Source organism: Maniola jurtina, chromosome 13 (genome assembly GCF_905333055.1).
Source record: "Maniola jurtina chromosome 13, ilManJurt1.1, whole genome shotgun sequence".
NCBI classification, from domain to species: Eukaryota; Metazoa; Arthropoda; class Insecta; order Lepidoptera; family Nymphalidae; genus Maniola; species Maniola jurtina.
In genome coordinates, this window is record NC_060041.1 from 14,263,958 (window position 1) to 14,275,920 (window position 11,963).

The window sequence follows — 11,963 nt, forward strand, 5'->3', positions numbered from 1 at the left end:
GATACTTTTAAATAAATGTACGTAGATAATTGTTTTTTATTCACATGGCATTAATTGTGGGCACGTCTAAATTTTCGTAGTTATGTGCGCTTTTAAGAAATTAAATATTAACGGTGAGGCAAACATTGTGAGGAAATTTGCGTGCCTGAGATTTTTCCATACCAATTGTTCTCAAAGGTGTGTGAAGTCTGCCAATCTTCACTTAGCCCGCGTGGGTGGACTATGGCCTTAAGCGCGTCTTATTCTTAGAGGAGACCCATTCTGAGTAGCGTTGATGATGATTAAGACTGAACACAGCGCGAAAGTAATTCCTACAAGACAAGTATCTACAATAATATAAGGGAAAAGGGACAAAGTGAAGGTATGAAATACCCTGTGAGGCCTTGCTCAAGATGTTTATCTTCACCATTAAAGCTTAAAATGCACTTCGAATAGAAAATAGATCCTCTGAATAGAAGGCCGACGTCTGTTCCACTGGGCTAAATTACCGTGAAGTGATATTAAAAAAGAAAAATAAAACCGACTTCAAAAACCACAAACACTAAAAAGTACAAAATAATTTTTGTTTAGCTACACGTGTAATGTACCTAGGTATGAAGTCGAGCGAGCCTATTAAAACAAAATTAGAATTAATCTATTGAGTGATGCTCGCCCGACTTATATATACACGTTATGTTTAGCTACACGTGTAATATACCTAGGTATATTACACGTGTAAACAATAGTATATTTCATTACAAGTGCGGAAAGGCTGTCATTGCAAAGAGTTCCGACAAATGTCTACCCGAGCCGAGGCGTAGCTGAAGGCGAGGGTTGACAGTCGGAACGAGTTGCAATGACGGTTCCGCACGTATACTGAACGACTATTTTTAATACAGTTGCGAAAAATAGAAGCAATTTAATAAAATAATAAAAACACAATAAACTCAACTAACTTAATTTAATTTAATTTAATTTAAAACAACTTTATTGTTAATAGATATAAAAAACTAGGGTCGAAATTACTCATTTTAGGCAACCAACAACTAAACTCGCAAAGAAAATTTCTGAAAAATCGCGCCAACCGTAGAATAGGTATAAGCAGAGTTTTTTTTTTCTTCACCCATTCTGGTAGGCAAAGGGAACTATGCCCATACAACCAAGTCTTCAGAAGAAGTTTTTTATTGATATGAAATGAAAATGAAATTTAATGAGATGAAATGAAATGAAACCTAACCAAACTCATTCAATCAAATCATTAAATCTGATATTGAAACAAATTAGTAGCTTCTTATTAGAAAATACGTATTTGCATGAATCATAAAAACTTCTATGAATTTTTTTAGTAAAAACTTCATGGTTGGTTTTTCTTTTTAATATTTTGACAGTTGGGAAAGAAAAAGCACGAGTGCGGGAGAGGTAAAGAAAAAGCACGAGTATGTAATAGCCCACATCCCGAACGCTATACGTCCCTGCAATACGCCACTTTTTGAGCAACTGTATTAAAATAGTATATTTCATTACAAGTGCGGAAAGGCTGTCATTGCAAAGAGTTCCGACAAATGTCTACCCGAGCCGAGGCGTAGCTGAAGGCGAGGGTTGACAGTCGGAACAAGTTGCAATGACGGTTCCGCACGTGTACTGGACGACTATTTTTAATACAGTTGCGAAAAAATGAAGCAATTTAATAAAATAATAAAAACACAATAAACTCAACTAACTTAATTTAATTTAATTTAAAACAACTTTATTGTTAATAGATATAAAAAACTAGGGTCGAAATTACTCATTTTAGGCAACCAACAACTAAACTCGCAAAGAAAATTTCTGAAAAATGGCGCCAACCGTAGAATATAAGCAGTTTTATTTTTCTTCACCCATTCTGGTAGGCAAAGGGAACTATGCCCATACAGCCAAGTCTTCAGTAGAAGTTTTTTATTGATATGAAATGAAAATGAAATTTAATGAGATGAAACCTAACCAAACTCATTCAATCAAATCATTAAATCTGATATTGAAACAAATTAGTAGCTTCTTATTAGAAATACGCATTTGCATGAATCATAAAAACTTCTATGAATTTTTTTAGTAAAAACTTCATGGTTGGTTTTTCTTTTTAATATTTTGACAGTTGGGAAAGAAAAAGCACGAGTGCGGGAAAGGTAAAGAAAAAGCACGAGTATGTAATAGCCCACATCCCGAACGCTATACGTCCCTGCAATACGCCACTTTTTGAGCAACTGTATTAAAAAAATTATTTTGTACTTTTTAGTGTTTGTGGTTTTTGAATTCGGTTTTATTTTTCTTTTGAAAATTTTTTAATTCACACTTTTTAGTGGCCCCACTGTACTATAATATGGCTATGCCCAGTTAAAACCCTACTGTTTACTAAGCTATTACACTGATCGCGAGCAATTTGCTCTTATCCATTGAGGATTTCTGTTCTCCATCTCCGAAGATATTCATCAGATCTTCACCAAATTTATATGGGACCACCTGTACAGTATACCCTTTCAAACAAAAAAAATATTTCCAAATCGGTCCAGGGGTCTTTGAGTAATCGGGGAACATATAAAAAAAAAGATTCCGACGAATTGAGAACCTCCTCCTGTTTTGAAAGTCGGTTAATAACTTACTCATATACTTCCAACCCGTCAATATAATTTCCATTTATTTATATTGGCTATTATTTTCGTTCCAGCCCATCTCGAAGGCAGCATCATGCACAGCCTGAACGTGTCCCTCATCAGACCTGACGACTGCCAAGCCAAGCTGACGTCCGACTACCCTCACCTGCTGGAGCAGTACGACCAGGACAGCTGCGTATGCGGTGAACCTAGCAATCCACAGGAGAACATCTGCAGGGTAAGTGATCACAGCAATGTCCCCAGAACGTCTCGCTCATCAAACCTGACGACTACCAAATGAAGATGATGATGCAGCCCAAGATGGAGCGCGCTTGCCTAGAAGATGCCACTGTTGACTTGAATGTACTCATGATAAAAGTGGACAGGAAAAGTTGAAAAGTGGAGATGCCGAAAGGGCGTTCCATATCCTTGCGGTTCGAATTAGAAACGAGGAAAAAATTGCTAGGTGTGCATCCATGGAATTTTGATTACGTAAGGATGCAGATCCTTACGGTGGCAAAACCTGTGTGATGACCGTCTTTGATTTCACCCAAAAAGGTTATTCAGCTCAACGTAAGCCTGGCTTTTTTTTTTAATTTATAGACTAGCGCTTGACTGCTATCAGACCTGCTAGCAAGTGATGATGCAGCCTAAGATGGAGCGCGCTTGCCTAGATGCCTATTCACTCTTGATTTGACCAGCATCATAATATTTTGGGCAATTGATGCAAGGCGCTGAATTTTTAGACGTGAAGACAAAAATCGTTATTTCAATCCTCCTTGAAAAAATTAACTCACGCTTCTCTCATGTTATATCAATAGGGCTTTCTCTTGCATACCCATAAAGCGATTTTGATCACATTAAAAAATAATCATGTCATCTCTATACAGGTGGACATCGGCAGCGCTCTCGCCTGCAGCACTGGAAACGGACAATATGTACTGAGAGGAGTTTACTCTTGGGACTCAGGTAAGGACCTTCAGAAATATCCAACAACCTCTCAAAAATCTTAAAATCACCTACAGCTACAGCCATTAAAAGTATGCAACGTAATTCTTTGTAGAATATAAAACATTTTTTTGATAACTAGAACAATTTTAGAGGAGTTCTAAAATTCCCCTAAAAGTTTGTGTTTGAGGAGCTATTCCCCCTAAAGAGGTCGCAAAATTACTTTAAGAGTTTGCGCTAAGACTGGATACCTACTACAAGCTCGCACCAACGGGTGTGGTTTTGACCCTTAGATAATTAATTATTGAACCTATAACTTTTTCTGATATTGCGTCAATAACCTGAATTCTGTTGAATCCCGAATTTTTCAAGCTTGTAGACATAGGGGGGCTTCACGTAAAAGTTTCTTCAGAGGATCTCAATCGTAATAGAAATGAAACAACATATAGATCTAATCTTTATTTATTATACTTCCAGGCTGTGCCCCCGGCAACCAGATCGGCGCATTCTACAAATTCGACATTGAATGGTATCGATGGGCCATCGGTCTCATCGAGAGCGTACGATTCGGTAAATACAGTACCGTTACCAAAATCACTACAACCAAAATCACTGGTATCAAGGGAGGTCAAGGTCAAGGAATCGGTTTCAACAACCTAGGTGCAGGATCTACTTCAGTAACCGGTAGAATTACATCAGGCTCACTTGGCGGTGCTATTAAAGGCATCCAAGCAGGAAAGAACCAATTTGGTTTCGGCAGTCAGGGATCTCAGGGATCACAGGCATTCTCAAGCGTCAAAGGCTTCGGGAAGGTCTCATCTTCCAGCAGTGCTCAAAGCGGTAGCGGTTCCTTCAACTTTGGCGAACTCAAGCCCATCACGAACGGTTTCAGCGCAACTTACTCAGAGAAGAAGTTATTCCAGAGTGAACCGAAATACGAATACTTCACGACGAAACCCGAAATAGTAACATTCACAACCAAACCCGAGATTGTAACCTTTACGACTAAACCGGAATACTTCACGTACACGACCAAACCAAAAATTGTAACTTACACGACGAAGCCAGAGATCGTCACTTACACGACCAAACCAAAGTACGTCACTTATACGACGAAGCCAGAAGTATATAGCTACACGACGAAACCAAAAATCTATAGCTACACGACGAAACCAGAAGTCTACAGCTACACGACGAAACCACAGATTATTAGGTACGAAACCTCCGGCAGTGGTACCAACCCACAATACGTACCACCAGGTACATCGCTGAACGAATCTTTTTCAGACATCGTTGGTTTACACACACATAACGCGAAATGTAAGTGCCTCGAAGGTAAAAAGTAACTGGTTAAAAGGATTGGTCATTAAATTTTAGTGCCATAACACAGAATAAAAGAAATCGAATAGGAAAGAGACAATAAAATTAAAACAATTGCACCAAATTATTGACAAAGCTAACCACCAATAACGATCAGCTGTACTGTTGTTCTATTAATTATTTATTAGTATTTCTTCTGCTATTTTTATAACTGTGTCCTGCTCGAATATTATTAGCGAATAGTGGCAGCGTCAACTATTCAAAATGATTGCGATATCAGAATTTGGTGCTGAAAAGTCATCCGAAAAAGCTTTAAACTTTACTTCCGTTGAAACTTGCGCTATGCAACAGACGTGAGTAAAACTAGCTTTTTCTGCTTTCTATTGTTTTCTTTTAGTCTTTGTACCGTAATTAATATCTGTAAAAATATTTCAAAAAATGTTCGATTGACAGTACAAAATTTTTTTATGCCAGTTCCTAAAAAGTTACCAGGTTATTTTTACTGATTTTTTTTACAGTCGTAAATTTTTTAATCACGTTATTTTTTGCGAATGGCGAATGACACTTTTTTTATTTATATAAATTGTACATAGGTAGGATATAATATACTGTGTCATACAAAGTTGTTTTTATATATAAAAAGAATTTTATTGTATGTATGTTTTTGGAATAATTGGTCCGATGTATTCTAACTGCCATTCTTAGAAAAATTCTACCTATATGTACTGAACACTGATAATAATATTATGTTATTGATATTTATAATTGTATTTTTAAATCGTTATAAATAAACAATTAGATTTTTGACCATATTGGTTGTAGAAATGTACCGAATTGGTCGACTATCTAATGAAAATTGGTCTTAGTTTTAAAAAGTAAGTTTATTTTTATATAAAAAACTGAAATACATGATTATGTAAGTATTTAGTCAATATTCTATATATTGATATATTATAATTTTAAAATTAGGATTAAATAAAAGTACTTTACATATATTTCATTGTTTTATTTCCTTTTTCCTACTAGTAAGTATGTTATAAATGGGAAAGTGTGCTAGTTTGTCATCACGCCGCATCGGAGCAACCACGGATTGATTTGATTTTTTTGCACAAATAAAGACCTGGAGATAGCCTAGAGAGTGACATAGGGTATAGACCTTATAGTATAGGTACTGTTTATCCCGGAAAGTAAAAGAGTTTCAACGGACTTTTAAAAAAATCCTATCCAATCCAGAAGACGCGACCATCATCTAAGTAGGGACTAAGCCAGCAAAAGAAAACGATTTAGCGTTTCAGTACTAAATGCGTAGACCACAGTAGACCTTAGTAATTCTAAGTAGACCTATATAGCTGAGTCGCTGTGGTTGCTACTTAGCACAAGATCAAAGGCGTTGGAGTATTTTTCTCTCCTTATAATGTGCTGTAGGTATATTAGGACGTAGCTTTATCCATATTCTTTTTTAATTTTCCAAAGGGTACCCACTACTTACCCAGTACTTGCTAGCTGTCTCGGCTTCGTTGGGGTAAAATAAATAATATGACCCAGATTTCAGTCAGGGCATGGACGAAGACGAGTGACAAAGCTTATGAACTTTTTGTAAAGCCTACACACTCGCCACATTTATAAAAACGCCTAAAGAAAGTTAACTAGCAAATTTTTGCTACAGAAAAAAGTCCATATAGTGTGCCAACCACAGATCAGGAAAAGAAAAGCCAACGTCGTTGGTATTTAGGTCTTTCTCCTCCTTGTCTCCGCGCCTCGAAGAATACGTACCTAAAGCCTCCTGCCCCTATTTTTACCCTACTAGGTACGGCAAAGCCAAAAGGATGTGTGATTGTGTGCGTGCTCTTATATCCCCACCAATATGGAAACTCAAAAGCTAATAGGCAAAAAGACTAGATTTTAGAGTTCTCTAAGTTCAAAGGTCTACATTTGTGTCCAGTTTGGTGAGGTTAGTTTGCTATACGCAGAAAAAAGTTAGTATACCGCTGTCTCTGTCCAATCATAAACATTTTCAAAGAACATTCGAATTCAATTCGAAAATGTTTTCAAAAAATGTTCAAAATTTAATTAGAAAACATAGATTCGTTTGTGATTGATTGGTGACTCAAAATGGGTAGCGCCCACTGATATTTTTGTCTCTTTCGATTTGTATGGGATTACGTGACCGGTGACAGAGAGAGCGCTATACTAATTTCTTTCCCGGATAGAATACCTATCAAAATTCAAAACGTTTTTATTCAATTAAACTTTTACAAGTCCGTTTGAATCGTCAAAGTAATCTACCACTGGTTCGGAATGCCGTTCTTACCGAGAAAACCAGCAAGAAACTCGGCGGTTGCTCTTTTCAAGTATTCAATTTACAATAATATGCCATACTGTACTATACAAGCAATTGCAGCCCCGTGTATTGCTGGAGCGAGTCAAATCCAAGTTTTTTTGTCATTTACATAATCTTCGATTGTATATCCTATTTCCGCCTGAATGTTTTTTTAGAAATATAAATCCATTATTGCAAAATTACAACACTGTAATAATATTATTAAGGTAAGCACTTAATAAATAATTATTAATTATTGATATTGTACTTAATTTGTAATATAGAGTAGGCACCTATGCAAGGACATCCGCTAACGCTATCAGAGAAGATAACAGCAAACCAATAAACTGTGTTTATTGGTTTGCTGTGATAAGGTTAATCTTTAACCGTCAAGTCAAAGGAAACTATTGTTTAACTAAGTAGGTATTATACATTGTTATCACACTATAATGAATGACTGCCATCCCACTTACTTTCTAATAAGTAGAAATGGTTTTATACCCGGCTGAGTTTGTTGCGGTCTCTTCTCAGACTTGGGCGCGTTTGGAACGCTCGTAGTTTTAGTTTTAACTAGCTGATGCCCGCAGCTTCGCCCGCGTGGATTGGTCAGATCCCCTGCAGCATCAGGATTGAGGAGTTGGACTCCAAATTTTTTATGAAACAATGTCGCAAAGTTCCTCTATCGATTAAAAAAGAAATGACGCAAATCGGTTCAGAAATCTCGGAGGTTTCGGTGTACATAGGTAGAAAAACACAACTCCTTTTTTGAAAGTCGGTTAAAAAAGTAGCCTATGTTACTCCCTGGTCAATTCTCTACTTGTCTGTGAAAATCCCGTCAAAATCGGTTCAGCCGTTCCCAAGATTAGCCTTTTCAAACAGACAGACAGACAGACAAAAATTTTAAAAACGTGTGATTCAGTTATAGTATCGTTCAAATAACCATATGACCTTAATATATAATTTTATTTATTAGTAGTATAGATAGTATAGATTATCACCACTACATCATTATTTGACAATCAGAAAGTGTACAATAGTGAACCCAATTTGAACTTTGACTTTGACTTTGACCTCCCTGGATCAGTGGTAATGCCAGTGGGAGATGCCGGGTTCGGTTCATGGCAAGGGCAATTTGGAAATTTATAATTTCTAAATTGTCTTAGGTCTACTCTGGTTTACTTCGACCATAGCTACGAGTAGTTATTAACGGGAAGGAAAACATTCTGAGGAAAGCTGCAACGTCTGATAACATGGCCAGAGCGAACTAGAGAGCGAGGGAACTCTGGGTTTGATACTGAATCGAAGATTTATGTCGAACTAGCTTGATTCTTTAATTTTCCGGGATAAAAAGTAGCCCATGTACTTAGTAGTAATCCAGGATATTGTCTATCTCCATTCCAAATTTCAGCCAAATCCATCAAGTAGTTTTTGTGTGAAGTAGCAACAAACATACAAACATACATACACACAAACTTTCGCCTTTTTAATTATTATTGTAGTGTGATAATATTATGCTACGGTGACGTAAAAAACAGGACTACCATAAGGCTACTACTTACGTCAAATGTAGTAACATTTGACGCCTGCCAGTGACGTCGAAGCCTCGACGCTTAGTTAGAACTTTTCTAACTATCGTGTAACTGTACTGAAGGTAACTGTAGTACTCTGTAATAATCTAGAAGAACCAGTGCCTGGCGCACAAAACACGCCAAGACACGCAGCCAATACATTTTTAGGGTTCCGTACCCTTCGGGTGCCAACAGGACCCAATTACGAGTACGAAGCCTCCGCTGTCCCTCTATCTATCCGTTCGTCTGTCAGCCTGTCAGCGGGCTGTATCTCGTAAACTGTAATAGGTAGAGAGTTGTGTTTCTTGTACGCTGGCACGGAACCCTTCGTGTACCCTTTGAAAAGATCAACCGCCAAGTTTCTTGTTGGTTCTTCTCGGTAGAAAAAGCATTTTGAACCAGTGGTAAATGCTCTTGACGATTCAAAAGTACTTATAAAAGTCTAATTGAATAAAAATATTTTGAATTTTGTGCGAGTTCGACTCACGTTTGACCGTTTTTTAGGGTTCCGTACGTCAAGAGGAAAAACGGAACCCTTATAGGATCACTTTGTTGTCTGTCTGTCTGTCAAGAAACCTATAGAGTTCTTCCCGTTGATCTAGACTCATGAAATTTCGCAGGTAGGTAGGTCTTATAAATAAATAATAAATAATAAATCTGAAAACCGTGAATTTGTGGTTACATCACAGAAAAAAAAAAATTAAAACGTGTTTTAATTCTCAAAGTAAGATAACTATACCAATGATACCCATTATGCAAGGGCTTTACTTATACATTCTAAAACAGATTTTTATGTATTTTTTTAAGCATAATAGTTTTTGATTTATCGTGCAAAATGTCGGAAAAATACTCGAGTACGGAACCCTCGGTGCGCGAGTCTGACTCGCAATTGGCCGGTTTTTTATTGTCGTTTTCCAATTCCATGACAAAGTAAACTAACATTAGGTATTCAAACAATTTTCCGTCGCTGCTATATAAATGCTACTGTGTTTATAAGTACTTATGTCATGCGACTATAATGTTACTTAGTTACTTGGAATCATGAACCTTGTCTTTTTAACCGAATAACAAAAGATAAGGGTTTCGTACCCGAAGGATGCCAACGGGACCCTATTACTAAGACTCCGCTGTCCGTCCGTCCGTCTGTCTGTCAGCGGGCTGTATCTCGTGAACCGTTATTGGTAGAGAGCTGAAATTTTCACAGAATGTGTATCTATTGCCGCTATCACAATAAATAATAAACATTTCTAAATGGCAGCCAAGATTTTTTTTTAAAGAGCTATTTCTTATACGAGGCTACGGAACCCTTCGTGTGTGAGTCCGACTCGCACTTGACCGATTTTTTTATTTAATCCATTAGGTACTCCCTAATATTATAAATTATACGAACAAACAAAGATATAGGTACTCCACGAAACTCTATTAATAATTATGTGCCCAAGTTCCAATATTATACTTAGATCCGTAATTGGTCCTGCTGGGTCATCGGAGTCTGGAGAAAGATCTTATTTTTACGGCTGAACACACTACCTGCTCCCATACAGCGTCCTCTACCTAAGCGCAAGCGGAGCGAGCGAGCTTTTTTTCTTTAAAACAGAAATGTTCGGGGCAGTAAACTACCCATAAACTGGCTCTTACCTATTTAGTACCTACTTACTGAAACAATTTCAGCCTGATTTGGACTTCGGAGGTCAAAACGACCTCATCCTTAATCCACCACTTCTACATTTAGGTCTATCTACCTAGAAATATGGAAGTACTTAGGTATCCACCTAAGCGTTTTGTGCTACCTAATTAGGTTGTTTTATAATCTCATTAGGTAGACCTATATGCCTAATAGACCTGTTAGATATACGTAGATCACCGCGAGGTACCTAAGGACTTAGGTATTTCAGTATCATGTAAACAATTTATTCAGTACCGTCTACGTAGTTCTTTGATAATATCACTATGATAAATCGAAGCTAGAACATGTAAGTAGATATGTAATACAATAATGTTTGGTAATTATACGACGTAATATTATATCTATTTGTTAGATAGGTGCCTATTCCGAAAGATAATATCAATTACGTAGAAATACTTGGAAAAATACAAAATTCCTTATCAGTTTGTTGTTTAGAAATTATTAACCAAATAGAAAAAACCCGGCCAAGTGTGAGTCAGACACGCGCATCGAGGGTTTTTGATTTATTGTGCAAAATGCCGAAAAAAATACCCGAGTACGGAACCCTCGGTGCGAGAGTCTGGCTCGCACTTGGCCGGTTTTTTTAATCACCTACATTATCTCATATCAGCTTGCTGTGGTATACAAGCTGCTACCTATACCTCCGTGCATCTAGATATGGGGCTATTTCATTCCGGGTATAGCCCAATGGGCGTCGTGGTGGCACCATAGAGTAAGGTGGCACCGATGTGTTCGTATGATACCTTCGAGCCTCCCAAGTATGCGCTGAGAGTGGCCTCCGAGGGTTTTGGTAGGTAAAAATCCTACTTAACCCGTCAGGTATCCTAAGGGGTCTCTTACATTTGCACCGGAAAATCAATGATTTCAAACTCCTCAGGAAAGACTTCATAGTTTCTTCAGACTTCAAGAACATAGGTTTAAAATAAAACAATCTTTCGCTGACATTTAGTACCTACATGATATATTTTTTACAAAAAATATTTATTTTATATGTTTTCCTTGATGTCTTCTCCAGTCCTGTTATTCGAATCGGAGATCGGAGTGTCTCCTGTACCTGTACAGTATGTATACTTAATAATATCATTCTTGTGTGGTTTTGCCACTTTAAAACAGAATTATGAAATTACTTTATTCTGAGGAATTAAATGTAAATAGTTGATGATAACATAAGAAAACATAGCAATCAGTCTATACCATAGACTCTATACCTACTTACCTAAGCAAGTTATTAGAAAACATACCTACCTAAAATAAAATTTATTCTAAGAATAATTACCTACTTCACTAATTTCAACGGTAAACAAATAATTGTATGCTACATCATAGTCTATAGGGCTACCTACCTTTATTTATTTTTAACTGTTTGTTATTTGTTTACTGGTTAAAAACGCAGTGAAGCTCATTAATTTAATACACGACACATTATTCAGTGATTCATACAATTTCAAAAACATACATTATAATCCACGTAAATTGTGTTATACAACGGTAAATAAGAAAATATCAGCAATTAC

The 11,963-nt window shown here is 36.9% G+C and overlaps 1 protein-coding gene across 15 annotated transcripts in view; it reads left to right on the forward strand.

Moving 5' to 3' along the window:
• The window catches only part of LOC123871224, a 69,411-nt gene extending 64,470 nt beyond the window's left edge, over positions 1-4,941 (forward strand). For all 15 annotated transcript variants that reach the window (XM_045914880.1, XM_045914893.1, XM_045914889.1 and 12 more), the window contains 3 exons: positions 2,681-2,844; positions 3,497-3,575; positions 4,032-4,941. In XM_045914880.1, the coding sequence (XP_045770836.1) occupies positions 2,681-2,844; positions 3,497-3,575; positions 4,032-4,900 (1,112 nt within the window). In that variant the 3' untranslated portion in view covers positions 4,901-4,941. The remainder of the gene's footprint in view (positions 1-2,680; positions 2,845-3,496; positions 3,576-4,031) is intronic.
• The last annotated feature ends 7,022 nt before the right edge of the window (positions 4,942-11,963 follow it).